The 25,659-nt window shown below is 43.0% G+C and overlaps 1 protein-coding gene across 1 annotated transcript; it reads right to left on the bottom strand.

Moving 5' to 3' along the window:
• Window positions 1-1,156: 1,156 nt before the first annotated feature.
• On the bottom strand, window positions 1,157-25,659 carry btbd8 (BTB domain containing 8). Its single transcript, XM_030791683.1, has 18 exons — window positions 25,550-25,659; window positions 23,443-23,619; window positions 21,516-21,655; window positions 20,898-21,015; window positions 17,894-17,983; window positions 17,355-17,435; window positions 17,115-17,211; window positions 15,984-16,072; window positions 14,173-14,275; window positions 12,782-12,964; window positions 12,263-12,433; window positions 10,827-10,956; window positions 9,328-9,389; window positions 7,590-8,190; window positions 6,278-6,365; window positions 5,794-5,930; window positions 3,831-5,696; window positions 1,157-1,750 (listed from the first exon to the last, which is right to left on the bottom strand). Exons 1-18 carry the CDS (start codon window positions 25,651-25,653, stop codon window positions 1,218-1,220), a joined length of 4,770 nt encoding a protein of 1,589 aa, XP_030647543.1. The 5' UTR covers window positions 25,654-25,659; the 3' UTR covers window positions 1,157-1,217.

Genomic DNA, 25,659 nt, shown 5'->3' with positions numbered 1-25,659 from the left:
GTGAAATTTAATCGTGGTTCAAAGAATATTCAAAATCAAGAGAATTGTTAGTCAGCCAACGGTCGTATTGGAAAATTGCGCGATTTTTATGACTCAGGATGTACATTCTTTGTTTGTCTGTTGTTTACCTGTTTTTGTATGGTTGCCTACTGAATCGTTTAAACAAGAGAATACACCGCACATAAGCTATTAAAGCAGCTTTTTAAGTACTTCAGCACTGACAAATTTCGTTTTACGCACACATCGCTAAAATAATGTGGTGCCCCTCTTCCTTGCCCTTAGAAGTTGTCATGTTGAGTTCAATATCGTGTTGTTTTCAAATATATTAGTTATTCTAGTGTAATATCGGATAACCATAACTGGGATAAATATTACTGAATTACAGAATGTGAAGTTAAGACTTCAGTACTGGTTCTGTGAATCGCACTACACATCTGCCAACATTGAGGCAATGAGTATCAGGCAATAATAACATTATCAGTGGAAATGTGATGACTTGTCATTCTCTCTTGACCGCTCGTCTACAAAGGGCAAACGGCTTGCTCTGTGAAACAACAGTCTCCCCAGAAAGCTTCATAATTTGTAATATGTGTTTCTTGAAATGTTATATGCAGTGACCATGTTACTAAAGTATTGTGTATCTGAATTAAATACTAATGCAAATGAAGTCAAAGCTTCCAATAATTCATTGAAATCCCCAGAGGTAACCACACATTATTTTTTATTATTTTAAATACAACAATGAATGTAAACCACCAGACCCACTACATGTTCTCTACGTTCTGGTAAACAGCATTGTCCATCATCCAGAGGAAAGAATCATGAGGAAGAAATGCATTTTTTTTGTTTTGTTCTCTACAAAGACTGAAGCAAGATAGATGAACAGATCAGATAAACAGAATAGATCAGAAACATATTCTTACAAAAATGTTTGCATGCAAAACAGCTGCACTGAGTGTTTCAGTCTGTCAATGCAAAAGTACCTTAAAATAGAAGGATGTCTGATAGATGTTGGAATGAAAGCTCTTAAAATGTTGAAATTAGAAAACACAGAGATGAGACAAGCCAACCAATCAGAAAAACAGAAAAAGCAGCAATCAAACGTCATAGAATTGATTATGTCATAATTCAGAACAGGGTGTGCCTGAGTCCCACACTTTTAACCAATCATTCCACAAGAATACGGCCCAGCTGTCAGGTGGGGCCCTAGTCCTCTGTCAGTGGTGTGTTTCCAGTTCCACGATAGTCCATTCACCCTGCGGAGATGCAGCATCCTCAGGGGAGAAGCTGGTCACCGTGATGCTGGTGGTGGAGTCCTCCAAAGGGGAGATGAGCTCCGCCCATCGTTTGAAAGTCTCTTTCTCTTGGCTAAGAAAGGCCTCTTCACTTAGGCAGTCACGTGACAGCGATAGTGTTTGCTTTATCAGGTACTGCGCTAAGTTTAAGTCCTCAGGAACAGAGTTAATGATGCCCAGACTAGACTCTTGGTCTGACAGGAGCTGTCTGAGCAAGCTCCAGTCCCGCTCCACAAACCTACTGCTTTCATCCTTCTCCTCTTCCACCTTCTTCTCTTCATCCTTTTTCTCTGACCCTTGTTCATCTCTTTGGCACTCTTCTCGTTGCCTGTCTACATCCATCCTTTGCTCAAAGGCCTCTCCAATGTCCATCTCGTAAATGGGAGAAAGGGCTTTGGATGGGCGGCGACCATGTGTGCAGCTTTGATCCAATCTGTCTGAACCCTCAAAGTCCCCTAAAAGCAATTGACAATACTGTACAATGACCAACTCATTCGGCTGACTGCAGCTTGATTTGAACTTTTTTATTATTATTATTTGTCACCACACAGTCATACTCGAGGACATGCATTGTTTCCAGCAATTTATGTTGAGTTTTCACCCCTAATGCAACTGCGTCCTCAGTGATGAGGGAACATGCTGACATCACAGCATTGGATATGGGTCAGTTTACTTGCCTGTGATTAGCTCTGATTATAAGAAAATGCTCTTTTTACATTGTTTGTTGTTATTTAGTTATATGCATACAATTAGCAAAGTCTAACAAGGTGAGTAGAAATGTGGCAAATGACTTCGTCATTCACCACTGATATTTGTTGAGACTTATAGTAAGTGCTCAACAATTGGTGGTTAACAGGTGAGCTCAGCTGATATACACAGACGCTGTTCTAAACATTGCTTGAGGATGAGGATGAGCAGTTGCTTTAAAGGTGACGCACATAGGGAGCCTATTCTGTGAAGCTTAGAAATGTGTCTCTTTTATTCACAACTACTACTTAATGAAGAATGTCATGCTTTTGCCAGCCCCAAAAATGATGTTTAACACGTTTTCTTTACTTTTTTTTTCCCCCCGGACACACGTGTCTGTATTTGCGTGCAAAATAATGCTTATCTAAAAGGAATCAAGCAAAACATACTTGATTTCTAAACAGATGTTTAAACATTCACCAAACGTTTTTTTTTTTTTTTAAACTTCAACATCAGGACAAATGTGTGAATTCATGCTGGCAAAAGAACATTTTGAACATTTATTGCTCTATTTGGCAGATGCATTGAAACAGAACTCTAGCTGATATTCCAACAATGCCTGAAACAGTTGCATGTGGAGTGTGTGAAAAAAGAGAGACATAGCGGGACTGAGGAGTTTCTTCGTAGAAACACACCATGTACAGAAAGGAGAAGCACTACAAAAGGTACAATGAGTAAAATCAAAACTACAACATAAATACTGAGCTCTAGAATTAAAAAAAATATATATGGTTACCTACTGACTAGAAACACCATGTTCTAGCAGGAATGGAAGAAAGGAAAATAATCTCATGAAATAACAAAACCGATACACACACACAGACAAAAAATAAATAACATAAACGGGATCCAAAAATGATGGAAAACAAGTGACTTCTAACATTAGCATGCAAGAGCTTGACTGGGTCAGCTAGCAAGCAGAGATGTAGTCACAGTCTCTTAAAATATTTCTAGCACGTACACTGACATATAGTTTTCATGATCTGATTATGATACCTGCTGTCAAGAGTTTGGTTCTTATAGTACAAGGGAGACTAATTAGATTGGCTTAGCTACTGTAATTTATGTGCATAGGTTATGAATTTAATGGTTAACTCACAGGTTGTTTGTCTTTTGCATAAACATATATCTTGCAAAATAAAAATGTCTTGGCCTTGGACAAAGGAATGGGTTTCATGGCAACCATTAGCAAAAACAAAATAAAAATGGCTGAAAACTTTCATTTCTATGTACATCAAAGTGCACTGGTACAACTACGGCAGCCCAACAGGATCAAAAAGGCAGATGGTCTCAATCAGCTCACTGTATGACACGCAGATAGTAATCATATATACAGAGCCTCTGCCCAAATTGTTTTCACCATTTATTTTCAACTGTAAACTGAATTTTCAAGGGCACAAGGCCTCTGAATTAAGGTAGTTAAGTTGTCAAGGTGATCTCCTGCTGAAATCATCATCTGAAATAGCAATGGATATTGGTGACTGGTTGAGATAATCAACAGACTAACAGAAAAAAATTCAAAAAAGAACATTTCTCATAACAACTCTGTAGGGTTTTAACCTAATCTGAAAGCTATAGAAGATGAACAAATCTTATCTTCATCAAGGGATTTACCTTCTTGAAGAAGAGAGAGTGCCCAGAACAATCAAATGATCTGAGAAGGGCACTCTTAGACCGTATCTTACTAGAGGATTCTATGTCTGTTCAAACAGGGCTGGGCATTTGTTTGGGGGGGTAAATAAGTTTGGGGTCTGTAGTCTGGGGACAGGTCCTAGTATTATACATTACCTGTGGGGGACTGTGTTGCATTTGCTGGAGAGCTCACAGCCAGCTGGGGCTCCTGTAAATCCAGGTGTAATTCTGCACGTTTGCTGTCTGAGGGCTTGTACTGGTCTGCAGGTCGGAGGTCCAGGTGGCAGGGTCGCTCCTGGAGAGAGGGTTCACTACCATCTAAAACCAGAGCATTCTCTTGGTTGTGTCCATGCTCTCGTGAAAGGGGTTCCTGGATCTCTGTTAGAAAAACAATTGGTTTTGACTCAGAGTCGTCCTGAGACATGCTTTTTGGATCGTAAGAATGGCAGTTGGTTTGAGGGCCCTGGGGTTCACTCTCAAAGACCTCGTTGGACTGGTTTGGAGGTGTCAGGGTGCCTCCCTCCTCTGAGCCCAACTCCTCACACTCATCCACAGAAAGCAGGATGGAACGGCGGAAGTTTGAAACAGACTGATAATCCGGTGGCTCATTCTCTTGATCAGCTGCATCTTCAAATGCCAGGTTGACTATTCCTTGGAACTGGGGTGAAGGTTCTGCAGGTAGAGGAGCAATTCCATCACGAAGGACTTCCACCTCCGACCTCTCGTCTTCTGTCTCCTCCTCCTCCTCCTCCTCCTCAGAGGAGAACAGCTGGTGGTCTGGAATGTTCTTCATTGTCACTGTGGCCTCCACTTCTGAAGGTTCCTCCTCAACAGGCTCCTCATCCCGCTTCAGCCAAGAGCGTGGCCTGCTCCGACTTCCCACCTCCTCCTCACTTGTAGTTTCCACCTCCCGTCCTCGAAGTCGCACTTCGACACGCAGCCCAGCCCCACCCTCATACATCTTCAGCTCTTCAGGTGTGCTGGTGTCACTACTGCTACGGCCCAAAAAATCATGGCAACGCATGGTACCACATTTCGACACGCCCCTGTCATTGGAACAGTCATCATCCTGTGAGCCACCTGCGTCATAGTCCTCTGACCGTGGCTTGATGTCATCCGAAGATGTCGTAGCACTGCCCGTCTCTGACTCCGGGCTGACCTGAGGTTGGAGCCCACTCCATGAGTCCTCCAGGGGTGTGTCTATGCTTCCGAGGCTGCCGGCTGTGTCGAGGTGCAAGTCTGCATCTAAACCCATGACTGGTACAGAAACCAAGCAACCCGGAGGAACTTTCCCTGTACTTGGTTCTGACTGCTTGGAAATACATGCAGCTCCAGAATTCAAAGGGAGACTATGGTTTTGTGCTGTTGGTTTTGCAATCTCAGGACCACTGTCAATGTTCTGAAGCGTACTTGCTGTGTCAGTGGATTTCCTTGGACTTGAAAGGTCTTTTGGGGTGTCTGTAGTGGTCTGGGATACTGAAGCCTCCGCTGGGCTTGGGTGTTCCACTGAAACTGTGCTGATATGTGAACTCTGTTCTGACTCTCCAAGAGCTGAGGGGCTTATTGTACTTTCTACACTGGAAGACTTCACTTCCTGGTCCTTTCCTTCAGCAACGATCCCAACATTGTTCTGACATTTTTCGGCTGCTTTAAGCTCTGAGCCCTTATCAGAGGATGGGACATTAACATCCTTTGCTGCAGTTGCTGGCTTTTTAGAAGCAGCAGGAGATGAGTTCTTTGATGAACCTGCTGATTTCGGTGAAGATTTCCCTGCGGGTGTGTCCGTAGCCGAAGATTTCTGCTTTGGTCCAGATTTGGATGTTGTCAAATGAGGGGTCTGTTTGGAGAGGGTTGAGGTGGCTTTTGCTGGTTTGGTGTTGAGTTTAGCCTCAGTGGGAGCCTTTGCAGTCCTCTTCTTGGATGTCTCAGCAGCAGGTGAGACTTTGGAGCCATCCTTATCTTCTTCTTTCCTGGGTGAGGCAGGCTTTCTCGTTGTCAGTGATGAACCAGGTCTGGATGGAACTGAACCAGAGACACAGAGGAGGTAAATATACTCTGTGTTTAGTAAAACAGTGCGAGAGGAAAATAAAATGAGAGAACGCACAATGCTGTTACTCACCATGGTTGTCAGGTGGGCCTGAGGGGCTACCCCGGCCTTTTACATCCGCTCTAGACGATGTACCTCCAGAACTGGTTTTGGTTGTGACATTTCCTTTAGCTTTATTAACCTCTCTGATTCCTGCCTTGTTTGTAGGGCTGTACAACAATAAAAAAAAGACAAATATTCTCCAAATTAAAGGACAAATATTTTGTTAAAATCCAATTTGAAGAGATACTAAGATATCAGTTAAACACTGATCAGTGTCAAAATTGGGTTTTGCTTCCAAAATGCATGACATCCATATTTAATTATTCAGGTGCAAAAGCATGTGAATATCCATATGTTCATCCCCCATTTCCACCTTCAGTGGGATGACTTCTTACATTCACCCTAATGAAAAAAATGTTTTGTTGTAGCTTTGCAGCTCCACCACAGGGTGGCAACAGAGTTCCTCTTTGCTCTTTGACAGCCTGCCATACTGTTTCAGATGAGTATTACTCACCTGCTAGATTTGTCCGTCTCTGCTTTCTGCGTGGTCTTGGTCAGTGGGGATTTAGTCATCCCCTTGGCTTGTGTTTTTGGCTTGAGACCTAGAAAGCAAAAAGGATCACGGTGTTTGCCAAAAATCGTTCAGAGAATGAGGATTTGTGTTGAGCAGTGTGAGTTGGTCAGATTACAATAAACACATGTTGGGGTTTAAGCCTCTAACACCTTTTGTTTGCTTGTTGGATGATAATTTAAACCTGACAGTGCTAAATGACAATAAAGCTGAAAAATTGTGGAATAGAAATCAACTAACAAATGGTTGACTACTGGGAGTTCTAAATTTTTGTTGAGCACTAGCTAGACACAAGATCTAGCTAGGCTTAGATCTATAAATAAACATAATTACTATGAGTGAGGAACAGATAGATACAGCATTAATCATAAGCAGCTTTAACACACACACATACACACACACACACACACACAAATGCATGCATGCTAGAAAATGAAACCCTCTGAAACAGGACCCACTGATTTCTTCCTGCTGGATGATGACTGGGAGTATCAATGAACTCAGTAACAGACAAACATCTGCCAATTACTGACGACAATGAATAGGCAAAGAACAGAGACACAGGGCTGAGACGCAGAGAGAGAGAGAGAGAGAGAGAGAGAGAGAAAGAAAGGGGGGGGGGGGGCCCCCCCCCCCCCACACAGACACACACAGACACACACACACAGTGTCTTTCTTATGAGTAAGGAAAACAGGAGCGACTAAACAGACTGTTATCAGCCACGGCCAGACAACCTCTCTCTTCTTAACGCAACATTACACATTAACATGTGCACACACACAGACATACATGCACACCTCTACTGCGTGGTTGCGAACAGCAGGGGTAATTTGTCACGCTGCTGTGTCTGTTGATTCTTAACTATGGGGTCCAGCTGAGAGCCTTCTGTGTTGATACTGCCACAATAGACTTATTTAACTACAGCTGAACACAGAAACACAGTCAACATACACCCAGATTGACAGAGGGGAGGAGAGAGAGAGAGAGAGAGAGAGAAATAAGAGAAGAGAGAGGAACTGTCTGTTGCCTATCGTGCCCCTATTTTATTCTTTTGAGTTGTGTCCCAAAATCCCTCAAGGACAGAGAAACTCATCGCCTCCCTTATGCTAATGAACCTGCTTACTCTCCAAAACAATTCTTCAGCCCTTTCTGTCAAAGCTCTTGCTATTTTTAGCCGCGGCTCTGGCAGAGAGCACTTGTGTTCACAAAATTAATGGAGGAGAATAGTTGAGCAGCTATAGTGAAGAATCATACCTGTAGGGGTGTGGCTGCTGTCACGGAGACTGTCTGAGCCATTCTCTGGAGAAGCACTTCCTGATGTGGGGGGTGTGGTCTGAGAGGGAGTGGGTGTGGCATTCCCAGAGTTCTGAGGTGAATCTTTTCCAGACACGCTTTTCTGTGTCTTAACCGCTTTACCCTGCCCAACAGCCGGAGCTGAACCTCCAGTGGTAGATTTGGGTCTAGCTCCAGGGTTGGGCCTCTTATCCTGGGCACCTTTTCCAGTCGGGGATCCCCGGCTTGGCCCACTTGTTGTGGAAGTCTCCCGTCGGGGTCCTGGGCCACTGGTACCATTAAACACCGGTTTGGCAGTGGATGTCATCTTGGTCTTAGCAGAAGCACTAGCAGGACGTGTTTTGTCACTCTTTCCTCGAGAAGCGTCTGTGCTGGCTGGTTTAGCTTTCCCCGAGGTGGCTGTGTGGGTGGGTGCGCCCAGGCCGTCAGACTTCATGGTGCCAGCTGTGGTGGGGTTTGTGGAGGAGGGGCAGCTGGTCCTGGAAACCCTTGAGAGCTTGAGAGACGGGGGGCTGTCAGACAGCAGTGAGGATGCACCTGACGAGCATTTCACAATCTTTTGCTACAGCAAGCACGTGCACACACACACATACACAAACAGAAACACACAAAAAACACAAGTGAGTGGTGGTTCAGAACAATGCTGTTCAAATATAACACAGTAATGTGTTACTGACTGTAATTACAAAAGGCCAGCAATCATACTGTATTAACCATAGACACTGCTTCCATCACGACAGGATTATGACATACAAAAAGTGGAACTGACAGCCAAACTGTTTAGCCTTTTTAGCTAGACATTTGGGCATCTGAAATCATCATTCTTTTAATGATTCCAAAGCAATCACGTATTCACACTAGTGGTGGGTATTCCTTCTTTTATCCTGCTTTCTCTCTGTCTCTCTCAGACTTAATGATGCTGTGTTGGCACAAGCTCACTGTATTTATTACAGTGAGGGGGGAAAATAGTTTTTTTTTTTGTGTGTCAATGAAGAAATTACAGTAGTCAGCAGCTTGTAACTGGCTCAATGAAGCACAGTAGCCCAGAGAAAAACACTCACACTCCTGCTTTACATCAAATGACTTCCTGTCAATCCATGAACAGTCGCCTTGGTTACAACTCCTGCCCCATTCCCTCACACAGGGGAGGGGCCTCCATAAAGAGAATAACATGAGGGGTAAGGCAGTACCGCCACGGAGTAAAAACTTTACATTAGGGGCTAAAAAGAATCTTAAGGTTTAAGAATGTCTCATCTGTGAGTGAATATGCTCTGGTTGGTGTGACGCTCTTGCTCTGTTAGAAAGACTATTCCTTGGAACTCAGCTTAGAGTAAGCCAAAAAGATCCAAATTCATTACGGATGGATTCCACGGAGAAGGCACGCAAAGAATCCAGACAGGAAACTTCAAATCAAAGGGGAATTCTAATGTAATTTCCACATTTCAAGTTACCATGAAAGCGAATGTTCTCACTGGTGTGCATCAGCTTAAATCAATTAGAATTGTGACTGCTCAACTCACAGTTACCATGGCAATACAGGTGACTGAAAGGCAGCTGACTGACAGCTGTTTGTTACAGTCACAATGATGCGTCTTTGAAAGGTGAAACATTGGAGTGTTCTCAGTATTTAGAGTGTCACATTATTTACTGTTGTTATGAATGAAAACAGATGTCAGTGAGAGGGAGTATGAATGCTTACCTGGGAGCTGCTCAGTATGGGTTTTTTTCCAAGTCTTCTGCAGTCACCCTTATCAAGAGCAGCTACGACAGGAACAGACAGAGAGAGAGAGAGAGTGAGTGAGAGAGCGAGAGGAAGAAAGATATATTATTCCTTCAGATTATGATTAATCACACATGCAATTCAAATCAAAATGCATCCATCTTACTAATAACGCTACACAGCAATTTGGTCTGTCCGGCATTTCCGCCTTGTTAAAAGCACACATATATGTGTATAAACATGGAGCTTGCTGGTGCTGTGAAACACTAACATGCACTAATTCTGCTGCTCTGGAATGTGAAGCGATTTCTCGTTTCAACGCATCTTCTCAATGAGACACCTCAGCTCCCAAAAAAAAAGCCCCTCTCCCACCCGTCTATCCTCATGAATATCAAAAAGAAAAGGGGGGGAGAGAGAGAGAGAGATAGAGAGAGAGAGAGAGAGGCGGATGAGGCGTCATCCTTTCTTTTCCCTTCTCTGAGGCTGTTACTGAGCACTGCCTGGCAGCTATGTGAGGCAGGACTGCTAGTCAGCCTTAGCTATTTCCCCTCAGAGACTCCACGTTCTCCCGACGCGCTGTGATGGAATGTTCCTCTCCTTCAACGTGTCTGTGTGTGACATGTGTTTGTGTTGTGTATGCAAATGTATCTGAGGATATACGCGTATGATGTGTTTATGCATTATACGTGTATGTGTGTTTGTGTGTGTGTGTGTTATCGTGCTTAAACTGTCTGCACACCGACTCGCATTAGCATGCCTGTGCGTTTGAGTAAGTTTGAACGTTTCAGAGCTTAGGGTGGATTCTACAGTAAAGCAGGGACATCAGAAACATCATGATGTTTGATTTGAGAGGAAACTAAAAACCACATCATGCTCCCACACATGGCTTTGCAGAGGAATTGCAGTGAAAAATAAGAGCATTGTTCATTTTTTCTGATTACAGAGAAAACAACCATAAAGGATGTGAGGTGCTACCACCCACCCTATTTGCGAGATAGACGTGCTGAGTCCAGCACATTCCACTTGTTTTGACGAGAAATCACTACACTCAGAAGAACATTGCAGAGTCACATACAATGAGAGGCTGAAAACAACAGGAAAAGACTGTGGGGGGGATACACACAGGACCAGCTGCTCTGGGGGCACTAACATGAGCCATTAAAGCAGTGCATGCATGCTGGCCAGCAGTGCCACAGGAGCTCTGGATACACGCTTAAGATGCAAGGCTCCATATCTGCACTAAGCCCTTAAAAAACACACACACACACACGCACACTTTCACTCACACATTCCCACTCCAACTCGCACAAGCTACACACACACACACACAAAAACACATGCATAGACACACACACACACACACACACACACACACATGCACACATACACCAATGCCTAAGCTGAGGGAAGCAGTAAAAATCTCTTGGTCACCCTCATTTCTTTTCCTCTGTTTTTTTTCCTTTCTCTCCTCTCTTTACCTGCTAGAATCCTCTCTCGATGATGGTTTGGAAGGGAGTCCCATCCGCGCGTGTGCCGCACTGCAAAGAATGACTGAAGCAAGAAGGTCCAGAGCCGTGCGCGCAGTAACCGCACCTCGCTCCAGAACGGCTGAGAGAGAAATAAAAGAAAGACAGAGGGAGGGAGAGCGAGAGAGAGAGAGAGAGAGAGAGAGAGAGAGAGAGGGAGAGGGAGAGGGAGAGGGAGAGGGAGAGGAGAAAGGAAAGAGGAGGGGGTGAAATGACAGCCAGAGCAGGAACGAATCAGCAGCTGTTTAAAAGCCTAGTCGTCGTAGCAACGAGCCGCTGCCCCCTTCCAACCCCACCCTTCCAGAATCCACTCAAGCTCCCCAGAGCTAAATCAATGACATCATCAACCAAGGATGAAGACCGCTTGGCTTTTCCCGCCTCCTTCACGGCAAGTTTGGGAGAAAAACAAAGCTCTGGTACTCGTTCTCTCCTTTTTCTCGCTCTCTCTTTTTCTGCTCTTTCACTCTCTTGGGCAGACAAAAAGATTAGAGTTCACCACGCCCTCCCTCTGTGGTCCCTCTTTCAGCCTAATCCATCCTGTCATATTTCCCCAGGAAAAAGACTTAACTGTGACTGCAGCCAGGCCTGGCCGTCTATTACAGGCAGGCTGGTTAATATGGAATTTTAGCTAGTAGAGCACATTGCTTTAAATTAAACAGGAGAGAGAAAAAGAGAACAGAGAAGAAAAACAGATGGAAGTAGTGCTGACAGAAGAGGAACTGTAAGGTACAGGGTTGTTTCCTTGCTCTGTGCTATTTGTGGTGTCACTCTACTATAATCCTTTAGCTGAAAGAATAGGGGTATTAGAGACGGGCTTTAAGCCCAGAGACCAAATGAAGCGTTCACTCCTTTAGCACGTGCCATGAGACATGAGCCATACGAAACAGCTCCCATCTGTGTCAGCACACCCCTGAACACGCTTTCTACCTCCGTGTCTCATTAACAGGTGGGCTCGCATGGAAGCATTACATGCTGATGTGATTCAAATTCAAAATAGGTTTCTGTTTATTTTAGTTTAGTTTATTTATTTATTTATTTTGGAAATTGAAACACTTGTTTGTATGACGGTTATATATCAACAGACGCCAAAAAGCAAAGGTATGAAAGCTTGCATTTTCTGCTTGAGCATAGACATTTTTTTTTCATTTGTATCATGTGATAAGTACACCAACAATATAAATGCATGATCTGTGTCTTTAATATAGAGTGTCCGCAAACATTCAACAAATATTAGCAACCTTCTAAAAAATTAAAAAGCTCCACTAAGCTTTTCAAAAAATTACAAACATACATATTGTATTAACAATGATTAGACGTCATAATTAAATGATTATGTTATCAATAGCTCATAACCTTTACTGGTTACTGATTTTTTAAATGGAGGTTACCTCCACCCTCTCCTCCTGACCGACTGTGTCGTCTGTTTCTATGGCTGATCCATCTCCAACCAGCTGATCCACCGCTGTGAAGAGCTCACAGCAGTTCTCCACCGTAACTCCCTCTCTGATGGCCACGCACACCTTCCTCAGCAGGGTGGGGTCAAGGGTGAACTCTTCCCTCTGAAACACAACATGTCACCGTAACGAGTGTTCGTTACAAACTGTTCATCTGTTCATTTACCATGTAATCCTAATTCACCGTTTTATTCTCAGCAGTGCCTTTTAAAAAAACAAAACCTCCCCAAAAACAAACAAACAAACAAAAAACAAGAAGAACAACAAAACCCTCAAAATAGCTTCAGACCTGATTTCTGTGTGTTTATTGGTGGCATCAGTGGGATTTGTTATCTCTCTCAGTGTATGAAGCTTACAGATGGTAGATGTGTATGTGTGTGAAATTTCTTACAGTGCTGAGGTTGTGGAAAGTAACAGTGTGGGCGCGTGTGTGTGTTCTGTCATATCTCTTACCCTGCGGAGGTTATGGAAGGCAGCGGTGTGTGTGACCCGGGGCAGGTGCGTGACAATGGTGTGCAGACACTCCTCCTGTAGCTCAGTGGCCAAACTCATCACCTGTTTGGCCCACTTCACCTCTGGCAAACTGCCAATCAACTGCTCAGTCCCACAGAGCACAGAAACCACATTCTGCACTGTCTGAAAAGACAAGGCGCACAAGTTACACTTGGATTAAAGGAGAACCTGAAAATACGATGCTGATTACCTGAAAAAATGCACTGAGTGAAACAGTTTTAGACGACTGAATTGAAAGACCAGAGTTTTCTATCTGTTCCACAGCTCTTTAATGTGACTTACTGACAACATAAGTTCATGTTCGACAGGTAATTTTAGGCCGTCCTTCATTAGTCCTTAAACCTTTCTCTGTAACGCTGCTCTAGCTTGCGTGCTCATCGTCGAGTCTTTAACATTCAAATGTCTGATGTTTCTCAACACAAAGCAGTTGTTTCACAGATGGCATCTCCATGGGGTGCTCCCCCATTTGTGTGTCTGTGTTGGTTAAAGGGAATTCCACCTAAAAATAACTATAACTGAATCACCGGGTGGCAATTATATTTACATTTAGAAGACATTTACAGTGTAAACAAGTACGCTGACATTAAACTCCGAATAATATACATTGGATTTAATGAGATGTGTTCTGCATAATATTTTCCTTCTTTCTTTTATTTCATATATCTTTCTATGTACTCATTGCTCCTTTCTCCTTTGCCTTTCTATCACTGAATGCATTCAGGGTAAGATTGACATAAGATACTCAAGAAATGAAACATGTTGTTGTTTAGAGTAGAATCTTTATGGATGTAAAGAATATCAGAACTTTAATGGAAATAAATAAGCTAAATAAAATCTTAAGAATAACTAAATAAAACGTATTATTGTAAAACCACTACCCTTTCCACAAGACTGTCTGCAGTGCTCATTCTATATTAGCGGAATTTCTCCCTCTGTGTGTGGGGGGGGGCTTCTCTGTGCTCTCCTTTGGTCTGAGTGTATAGCTTTACTTGTACAGGGGAGTGTCTGATCTGCAGGACTTTCATATTTTCAATTTTTTGGCCTGATCAGCGTGGGCTGCGTGGGTGTTTGTATTTCAGAGCTCAAAAAATGGTGTTTCCAAAATCATCACCACCATCACAGTCTCCCTCAAGAAACTCTAAAAGCAGATACTTTTTTTTTCTTCAGCTCTTAAAATGTATGACATATAGTCACACAGATACGTGTTCTTTGAATATGTGTGTGTGTGCGGTGGGGGGCTGTGTATGTATATATGTATGTATGTGTGCATGCCTGTATGAGTGTGAGTGAGTGTGTGTGTGCGCGTGTGTGTGTGTGTGTGTAAAACACACCATGGTTTTGGTGACAGTGTTGAGACAGTCTTTCTGTAGTTCTGGTGGTAGGAGAGCAAAGCTCCTTTCTGACCAGCTCTTCATAAAATGTTCAGCCACCCATCTGAGGAGAGAGGAAAACACACACACACACACACACACACACACACACACACCTGTCAGCTATAACTCAACCCAAGATTATCAATGCTCAGACACATTAGATCACTGCAACTCTGTTGTATGGCAGCATTTAATACTCTTTGTGCTGGGTCTTGCCTGAGGACACATTTCTTTCTCTGTTAGTCTGTGCTGTTGTTATGCTAGTCACAAGCTATTAGCCTTAACTGAATGCAAGCAGCCATGGACAAATCTGTTTGAACTGAGTAGGCAGCTTTCTTGTCCCCTCTCCACGCAGGCTCACAGAACTCTGCCCTGTAGTACTGTTGACTCAGAGAAGCCTTAAAGCAACACTGGTTATGACAGGTCTCTGCTGGCTTTGTATTAGACCAACACTCATGGATAGATGTAAAATCAGTTTAACTGGACGTTTAAATCTAGACCAGCTTTGTGGTGGCTTTTTTTTAAAGGCTTTTTCGTGGTGGGTTTCTGTGTGGTTTGTGTTGAAAACCACAGTGCTGAAAAACACTCTAATGACACAGTTCAGCTTTGAAAGATTTTTAGGTCAGTAAGGTTGTACTAGCAGCTGTTTTCCACTCAGAGGTCCGATCCCATAGAGAAGGCCCATTAGCCTCTGAGTGCCCTACAGCCCCACACCCCGCTGACTCAGACCAGTGGTGGAGCACTGTAGGAGGCAGGAGAACAAGAGAACAACTGTTCTGAGATCAGCTCTTACTACACTTTCAACGCATGACTCATCTCACACACTCCTACAATCCATCGCGGAGGCAGTGCTGAACATCAAAGAGAAGACAAACACACAAACGCACACACACGCACACGCGCTCACATGCAGCCACATACACACACACACGCTCACATGCATCAACGTACACTCAAGCACGTGTGTATGGACTCCTTTCCATGAGGCAGCATCCAACATCAGAGAGCATCACTCACTGACTCACACACACACACACACACACACACACACACACACACAGACTCTGAGGCACTGGAAAAATCCCGACCTACATTCTTACATTCCTCTCTGCTTGTTTACCGCAGTGCGCTGACTTGCTCAAGTGTGAGTCCAACAGAACTATGCAGACACAATGGAAAATTGCTAAACGAGCCGTCTAATCGATGAGGATGAGAACGTGGAAGTCCGCAAATCTAGGCGTTCGCTTTCTTGGCAATAACACCTTTCAATATTGATCAATGTCTTGATAAGAAAAAAAACTTTTTTGAAAGATATATAAAGTAGTTGAATTGTTCTCTGCATTTTTGTCTTTTTCCCATAAGCCTCCCACAGCCTGTTAAATTTTGTCATCAAAAATGACAATATTCAACTCTTAACAAGGTCGTCATCATTTTTTTCAAAACTGCCCAAGGATGATTTTTGAGTTTCAGCGTGAAATCTGATTAACATCAATGTTCACAGACCCCTGGACAACTGCTACACAGTGACCTACATTTGGTTAGCAGAGTGACCTCAAGCAATGGCAACCAAGAGAAAAGGTTCTCACTATGATACAGTCGTTATGTTTACAAATACACAAGTGGACACGTCTATCGGGAGTATGTTATTCAAATACTATTTTAGGATACTATTTCATTTTTCTGTGGTTATGTTCCCCTTTGACTAAAACCTCCCTTAACCTGTACATCAACACGGTTTGTGTTTTCCATTAAAAAAAAAAAGCCCTTACCTCAAACACAAGGTGTAGAGATTTTGCAGACCAATAGAATGAGAGATGGCAAGGCACTCGAGGATCGACTTCTGAACCCCGTCAACGGGCTGCAGTTAAAAATGAAAGGGGAACAAAGTCGCTACATTGACACTTATCCTCTGACACATGTAAATGATACTAGTTAATTTGGCCGAACCCAGAAACAGCCGATGACTGGAGCATTTCAGTGGCCTCTTTAATGCTCAAACCCGTTTCACAGCTTTGCTCCTGAGAGCACAAACACTTTTAACATGTAGAAATGATTCTGGTTTATTTGGTCAAATAAGAGTACTCAAAAGAGCATAAACCACAACAAAATTTAGGTAAAAAACCCCCCAAAAAACAGTAACATGGGTGTCAGAGACAAGGCTGAGATTAATACTGATCCTCCGCTGGATGGAGAAATGTAAGAATTACAGTTTGTCGGGATGCCTCTACTCTAGGCGTGTGCCCTGTACTAGACAGCTGTGGTTTACTGTTTAGTATATAAGACAGATCTGGGTGGCATACAGTTCTCCAGCGCTTGTCAGAGATGGAAAAAAAAAATACTACTGTAGCTGCAAAGCAGCCCCTGTGGGCACAGAAAAACAAAACTGTTTGGAACAGAAAGGCTGGAGAAGTTTGTGGTGTGTGTGTGTGTGTGTGTGTGTGTGTGTGTGTGTGTGCATGTGCTTTAGTTTTAAACAGACTCAGAAAAACAGATCCATCACAACATCCTCTGGGACAGAGATGTGTCTCCCTTGGCAGCGTTGTAGAAAATAAAGCTTCCAAATCCACCCACACGTTCCCAAGAGATAACAGCAGCTTTACCACAGGCTAACGAGTCACAAATGTTTATTAATGGTCCTTAAATGGCACAACCACAATGTTGATACAACACAAAAGAACGTGAAAAGTTCCGTATTAAACTTCCCGTACATAGTTAGATACATCTGAATTCACTGAACAATGAACTTCCACTTGATGATAACAAACTAACATACTCTGTTACACATGCGTCATAATACAGTGCCACATTTATCACGCTAACTAAGTATAATAATTACCTAATTACAGTGGTTAACAAATAAACAGGCAGTAATGTTGTTACTAGGCTGTGGCAGCCCATACCTTAGGAAAGAAGCGACAGTAGTCACGGGTCAGAACCATCTCAGCAACATCCTTCAAACCCTCCAGGCCCAACATGTCTGCGGCCAAGACCACTTGACTAGGAAAGGTAGAACACTTCTGGGTTAGCACAGTCTTCAGTAATAACCATCTAAACCATAAACAGTGACTGAGCTATCACAATCAGGATGGTCATTAGAATGCAGTTCAGCTACACATGAGTATATTGTATAATCAGTGTACCTGACATTTGCTCCTGGAGGCAAGTCCAGTATAGCGCCGTACATGAACTGCAAGAGAATTTCCATCTCATCTGGGCCGAGACTGAAACCACACACACACACACACACACACACACACACACACACACACACACGCACGCACTCTAAGACTCATAGGTAAACAGGTCACCCTGTAACCACGTCAGTTAAATGGTATCATAAAAAGTTTTGTTGGGTAACATCCTAGAAAGAAGTGAAGTGTCAGGTTGTGTAACATCAAAACACAGGCAGGTACGGAGGGCCTGGTATTTTGGCATTTGAAACTCTAGACAGAGCAGGCTGTGTCTCCTACTGTACACTATACATTATTCATTAACTGTTGGCTGTTTCACACAGACGTCCCATATGTAACATAAGGCGTGCTTAGCTTGGCTCATATACATATCCCATATGTAGAATCGATGGGTATATACAGAACATAACTGGATGAAAGAGAAATATAATAATTCTACATATATAATATAATAATTCTACATAAGACAGCGTCACTTTGGGACCTACCCCTGGAGAGTAATGCACTGCCTGTAGCTCTCCATCCAACTCCCACACAGCATAGCTCGGAAATACTGAGAACGGGCACACAGAATGGCTCTAAAGGTAAAACACATACATCCACACATAATGAGAAAAACAGTGAGAGAGAGTGACTGTGTGTGTGTGAGAGAGAGCGAGAGAGAGAGAGAGAGAGAGAGAGAGAGAGAGAGAGAGGGAGGGAGAGGGAGGTAGAAAGGTCAATTCCATCCATCATTTTGGGTGATATTTGTGTAACACTCTCTGAGGTGACAGGAGGGTATTTGAATCTCACTCCATTACAGCTCTGACAGATTGGTTTGGACGTGAAGGAGAATCAGCAGTCAGCCAACACGTACCTCACATCAATGACAGCTAAAACTGGCCTTGCTTCTAATGGAGTGCACTGAGACAAAAAAATAATTGCTTATTTGACATCAAAAGAGAGAGCACCAAACCACAGATGAGACAGAACAGTTATACTTAGAATTATATTCTTTATCCCGCCTTCTCCTGCATTCTCTCAATCGCCATCTATCCCTGTCTCTCTCTCACACACACACACACACACACACACACACACACACACCCTTAAACTAAAAATAGAAGTATTTGTTTTCAGTCTGTCTGTTCCTGGCAGGCTCTCGGTCTGAGCTTTACCTCTGAGTAAGTGATCATTAAGGACTCTTTGATTTGTCTCCCCAGCAGGAGTTCTCTCACAAAGCTAAGCAGAAATACTGGTGTAGAAAACTATAATGGGAAAGCAAGAATCTAGCTCATTGTGGGCTGAGTATTTGTTTAATAATGTTTGCTCAAAATTGTGGTTCACTTAGAAGCCTATTGCAAAGGAGTAAAATATTGGTTGGTTTAAAGGTATTAGGTTCCTTATGGCTGAAAAGTGGAAGGTTTTCAGCACTGGACAGCTCCCCGTCCTTGGTCAGTCTGAGGACAATATGGGCAAAGAAACAGATGAAAAACATCAGCACAGATGAATCTGGTGAGGCGACACAGCGGCGTTTTCTTATCTTTTTGATAGCCTGGCCAACAGTGATATAGTTCTAACATTACTTTATCCTTTTGGGCAGAACATAAAGGCGTTAATTTTACGCCTTTTGCGTATGAAAAAAATCACGAGTGGTCATAAATCTAAAATCTTCAGGACGTCCAAAGTGACTGAGGCAATATGGAGCTGCAGTAAACAAAACCCCTCTGTTCTGTGAACTGGATAAATGTGAATAAAAACATCACATGAACTGGAAAAGAAATAATTACAAAGAATTTAGATAACACATGATTCCACGCTAAACTGAAAAACCACACACACACACACCTACATAGCCTAAAACACCACTCAGATACTCATCTGACTCATCTGAAAGGTCACAGCTCCTAGCTTAGAACTTGTGAAACAGATAAAATATTAAAATGACAACCATAAAATTATATGTACTGCATTTTACCAAGAGGGTAATGAAATGCAGCTGACAAAAAATATTCGTAAAATTCAAATTTTCATTTGAATATACTGCATTCATACATTCTTGCCCACGAGAGCATGACAAAGTGTCCTCGCATATAAGTCGAGATTAAGATGAAAATAAAAGCATGAACTCTGAGTAATCAAGTCCCTGTTCTTCATCATTTCTATCTATCTGAGAGAGAGAGGGCGATTCCCCATCCCCCATCTCTCTCTACACTCCTTCACTAGTAAGCGATGGAGGGAAGAAGAGGGGATGAAAGTGAATAGAAGATCACATACAGATTAACCCTGCTGGAGCAGTGCAGTCATGCAGAGTTCTGCAGCAGTAAACACAGGGCTGCCATACTGATCAGCACTGCAGAGCAACAAGAGAAGGCCTTTCCCCAAACCGGTCCGCTCCCCCGCAATCAGGAGGGAAAAAAAAAAAGAGAGGGAAAAGAACTGGGTTACCCTAGTACTGCAGGAGAGAGAGAGAGAGAGAGAGAGAGAGTGATAGATAAAGACAGAGAGAGACTCATCACACCATCTTGGTGCTCCCCTCTGTGCGAGGAGGGGAAAAACCCGTTGCCATAGAAACGGTACCGTCCACCACAACCTCTGTTGCGCCGTCAACCAACCGCATCAGGATGCTAACAACTGGAGTGCAACCAGTTATACAATGTTAACTGATGCCATGAGGATTAAAACCCAGCAGCTCTGTACAACAACGTTCATGCCTGCCTCCTTTACATATACTGTTATGGTAACTGACACGTTATTGATTAAAAGCACTCAGTTGTGACTGGTTTCTAGTTGAAATGCAGTGATAGCCCTACAGAAAGATAAAGAAAAACCGTAGACACGCTGCTCTTGCCAAAGCATTTGAAAAATGGTTGTTATTAAGTTTCTGACAATGCACTATTCCTTCATTAGACAACAATATTTTATGAAATACAATATGTGAGAGCCCCCGGTAGTAGAATTAGATGACCAAATCAGTTGACATAGAATTAATATGACTGAAATGTGAGGACAGACAAAGCAATGAAGTCAAAGATCCAAAATAGTCCCCTTTAACTACATAATAATAAACATGACTTCATAAGGAGAGCAGCAGGACATAGACTCAGTGGCAGGTTTTTTGGTATACAAACACTGTGTACCAGTTCCAGTATCTGAATCAGGATTTTGTGTCAACATGAATCCTCTGACCCACCCCGCCTGGCCCTGGCATCAGTGGAACAGACTGGTGGTGGTGGTGCAGTGTTGGATCCAATGTTTTTCTGGCATGCCTAACTGAGCAGTGTTTTGACACCACAGCATATCTGAACACTGTTGCTGATCAGGTGCATTCCCAGACCTTAACCCAACAAAGCATATTTGGGATGAGATGGAACAGACTGTTCACAGCGTGACTGTAACACTGTCCAGTCCGCAGCCACTACATGATACCGTGACATGAGATAAGAGATACAAAATAAGTGAATTGACAATATGAGAATAACTTCACAAGTGTGGGGTCAGATTAGACGTTACCTGTGGGCTGAAAACGTTTTGTCACCCACTTGGATGTTGATGTCTGTTCCGTCCCCTTTTTCATACAGAGCCAATAGGTCAGCTCCAAGCCCTGATGCCGGTTCTACAGCCACTGCATCTGAGATTGAGGTCAGAAAAAGATTGAAAGACGTCACAGAAAGACGTCACAGCAAGAGGGATAGTGCGAGATGATGGTTGGGTGGAAGAGTCAAACAGAGGACAGGAAGAAGAGATGTAAAATTAAAGAGTGAGTGAGTGAGAGAAAGAGAGAGAGAGAGAGAGAGAGCGAGAGAGCGAGAGAGGGAAAGAGAGAGAGAGAGAGAGAGAGGAGTTGAACATCTGTCCTCTACTCTTCATTAGGCCAAGCCATGACAGAGTGCTTTGTGTCTGAGAGAAGACAGTAACAGAGACACTGATGTGGCTGGAGTGGGCAGTGTTTTGGAAATAAAGGGCAGGGCAGCTCTGCTGTGGATTGCGCTGGATGTTTGTTAGCACAGGAAAGGAGAGACTAAGAGCGATTAAGACTTAAGTGGCTTAAAGTGAAAGCATCCTGAGTTAGTGAAGCCCGGACGGGTTTCCTCTCGACCTCAGATTACCCCTCCGCTCCACAAAACTCACCCGGGTCGGGGACGGTCTGAGGGTTCGGTAAGTCCGATCCTTCGGTGGTGGTGGTTCCGTTCACCAGCCCTGCGTGGGCGCTCAAGCCGTTAGCGGCCCCGTTCGGCCTCCCCAAACACTTGTCCTCTGTGTAGACTCTCCTATAATGACACAAACAGAACAACAACGACGTCTTGCCAATGTGTCTCTCAATGCTCAAAGGCAGCTTTCTCTCTGTACACAACAGATGGGCCCAGCTTTCAGCTTTGAACTTAAAATTCAAATCATCTTAAATGGGGCTGCCGGGGCGTACATTTAGGAGCGCGATGCTGTGTTTTCTGAGCTGTGTTCAGTGGCACAGAGCGTGATGTTCCAGGTACAAATAGCCCTGCAGCGTACAGAGAGCACGAGGGACGAATCACGCAATCACGCACACTTCAGCGAAATCTCTTACAGAGCATTGTCACCTAAGGATGACCCTCTACAGCAACTTCAGCATGCAGAGAAATCCACAGAGAATCCCACACCCAAAACAAGTCAAGCCATCCAATGCATAAAGAATGACAAAGCAAAAAAAAGGGCTCTAAGCAGTGGAAAGGTGAAGATGAATGGGTATGTTGTTAATTGGAATACTGAGTAGATATACTTTCGACACTGAACAGATGCACTTGACAATCCGTGTAAATTCAGTTCATGCAGGACGAGAGTAAACAGCTAAGCACAATTAGCTGTTAATGTGAGGTACCCGGCCCACCGCCGATAATCAGATTACTCAAGATTGCTAAACATACACGCACACAAACGCACACACGCAAGCACACACACGCAGTCACACTGCACGCTGCATGTGAGAAAATTCAGACGTGATCACACAGGTTACACAATTACACTGGGCATCACACAAACAATGGCCTTCATTCTCCCGCATTATCACTAAGTGAGACATTATGTCTGGGCTATGAAAACTGCTTTGGCATTCTGTAATCCATCCCCAGAGCATTTCTCTATTCAACAGAAGTACCCTTGAAGGGAAATGTTTTGGCATCAGTTCAATAAGACCAACGTTCTGCTTAATGATGACATACGGCGCCCTCTGTCAGAGAGTAACAAGTACTGCAGCTCCTAAGGATGCCTAAGTATTACTTAAATGCAATACCATGCTACGAATCTTACTATTTTAGCACTGGAAAATTTTGCCACAATGCCGCTTTATGTCAAATCATCAGAGAAAAAAAATTAACTGCAAATAAAGACAATAAACACCGTTCATATTTACCGTATGACACTAGAATTCAATCAAGACTGTTCCCTGATGGGAATGCACTCTCCAGAGGAAGTGTGCTCCATTCGCATTATCAGAGCTGTGGGGAAGCTGTGGTGAGGCACAGGTCCAGGAGCAGTAGGAGCAGTGGCTGGGTACAGGCCAGTTATAGCTCATCGTATTGTATTGCAGGGCAGAGGCCAAACCGTAAATTTGAACCTTTAGACATACGTTAAACCAATGAGAGCAAATAATTAAACCATGTCTGTTCCACAGCCAACTCCAGGGAGCGGGGGAGAGAGAGAGAAATGAGAGAGAGAGAGGACAGAGAGAGGAGAGAGAGGAGGCAGAGAGAGGAGAGAGAGGAGGCAAAGGAGGAGCGTTTGTGCTTTGGTGTTGCAACTGGCAAAAAAGCATAATGTGCTACCTTACAAGTTCTTATACCTTAGTTATTCCAGAAAAGTCACATTAATATCTTTAAAATGGGAAAGAACAACCCAAATTCAAATGGGACATACATCAACAATAAATACATGGACGTCATAAGTGCAAACCCAAAACGTAACAAATAACACTAAGAGAAATGCTGAAAATGTCATATTGATCTGATGACACCACATGTCAACACTACTGCACATAGAAATTATATGATGACTACAGAATTCATATCCACATACGTATATATACCTGATTAACTCCTTCAGTGCTGAGGAGTCTATGCCCTGTAGTTGGATGACTGGTGTAGCTGTTCCAGCTCCTTGTAGGAGGTGAGCTGCCCTGGCCAACAGCACAGCTCGGTGGACCTGGAACCTGGCAGATCCCACACACAGTGTGACGTCGGTCTCCTGCTCCTCCTGAAGCAACCTGGGTAAATACAGTGAACCACAGTATGTCTGAGAAAGACAGCATAAGCATTTCTCATACAGCTAGAAATATCATAAGTGAGGAAAATGATATTTTCACTCCACAACAAACAGGAGGAACTTCTTCTAGAAGGTTCTCAAGGATGTAAAAATAACACTGATAACAAAGAATATTCTAATGTTTCAGTCTGAGATTTGAATAATTTCCCTGTAACATAACTGGACTCTCCTTTATTTTGCTCTGCTAGCTCAAAATTAAACTAGGGCAAAGAAATTTCCGGAAAGCAACAATTAAACAGAATGGGTAAAATGGTGTTTCTGTGTTTGAGATGTCCTACTCCAGGGCACAAAATCATCAGGGAGTCTCACGGACTACTGAACTCATTATAGAGCATGTATGAAACTACAGTAAGGATACTAAACCTAAACTTTTTTTTAAGACTGAGGCACTATGGAGCTGGCTAATGCTACACAAAGACATAATGTGACCAAAACAAGAATACAAGACATCACAGGATAGTCTTGTATAAAAAAAAAAAAAAAAAAAAAAAAAAAATGAGCGAGGGAAAAAAACAAATCCCATATGAATCAGCGGAGCATGAGTAAGTTAAACCACGCATGTCATTCGCTCCAAGGCTCAGCACGTGAGCATTAGCTCACGGCCGTCCATCTTCCTCCTCCTCCTCCTCCTCATCATTTAAATGTACTGCGTCAGTGTGACTGAACTGGGTGACCCAGAAATTTTGCACTTTCTTGGGCAGAGAGGTCAATTTGGTGGTGCTTCAACATTGGCTAATCCTCTCTTCCACCCAGCGGCAACAACACAGAAATAGGACAGCAGGGGAAAGATACAGGTGAAACCATGGAAACGCTCTAAGTCCAAAGCTATAACATATTATTACTCCTCATAATAATGTTTTCAGCATATAATCAACTGGCACCCTTTTTCGACTTGATATTTCAACTGACCCAAAATGACTGACAAGATAAGATTCATTATGGGCTGGTAGCATTGTGTTATAAGAAAACATAACAATTTATGGAAAGCGGTAGTAGGCTTTATGAAATAGTCCAGTACTGCTTGATAAAAGAGGGCTTCTCCCCTCAAACAAACGTCAAACACTGCTAAATACGCGTGTTCCCTCTATTATCTGGTTTCCTTTTCTGACTACCCAATCAACCTGGGTTAAGAGCTATGTGCGACTTTACGGTACACAGTCAAAAGCTAATTATTAAGCTAACACTTGAACACTTGTGGGACATAGCTGACATGTGTGAGTGTGCTATCAGCTCAGTAACACTATAAAACGTCCAGAGGAGACGGCAGAACATAAGATGGATGTATGAGTTAGGAAACACCAATGGGACAAATACTGCGGTGGTCCACTGATAGTGGAAACACTGACGGTACAGCGATAAAAAGAAGTTTGCTGACGGACAGAGAAAAAGCTATTCAAAGGATTCTAATGGTTGATGCATGCCAAAATAAACGGACCAGCGAAACCAGTGCAAACACCGCTCCATTTCATTTTTAATATCCATCAAGCGACATGGGAAAAGTCTAGTATCGATTTAATTCGATTCTATTTATAGAGCTTAGGCATGTCTTTGTTCGTAGTAGTACTGTTGTACAATATAATTTGCAAAAGCAAACAGGATTCAAACATTTATTCATGTTTTTTTGTCTGTTAATGAGGATTAAAACGACTAGCCTATTACAAGTAAAAGTTGACATACAGGGCTTTTAAATTTTTCTAGCACACAGTAAGATGACAGGTGATTATAAAACATTAATTAACCATCCCTGTAGTCACAGTCTGCTCTGAAATGTTGCTTTATGGTTCTACATAAAGTATCTTTAGCAACAGCTTGGGATATGTGTATTATCTGTGTAGATGAGCAGAATGTGTCCACTGCATATTAAGCATTACCTGTTCAGGTCTGCTGCCAATGCAGATGCTAGGCATCTCCTCAGATTATTCCTGGATTTCCTTGCTTTGATTTGAAATTCCCGAGCAGCTTCAGTAGACTGCATGATATT

This window comes from Chanos chanos, chromosome 14, assembly GCF_902362185.1.
Source record: "Chanos chanos chromosome 14, fChaCha1.1, whole genome shotgun sequence".
NCBI lineage: Eukaryota > Metazoa > Chordata > Actinopteri > Gonorynchiformes > Chanidae > Chanos > Chanos chanos.
Note: the sequence above shows the minus strand (reverse complement) of the source record. Positions and strands in the feature narration are given on the sequence as shown.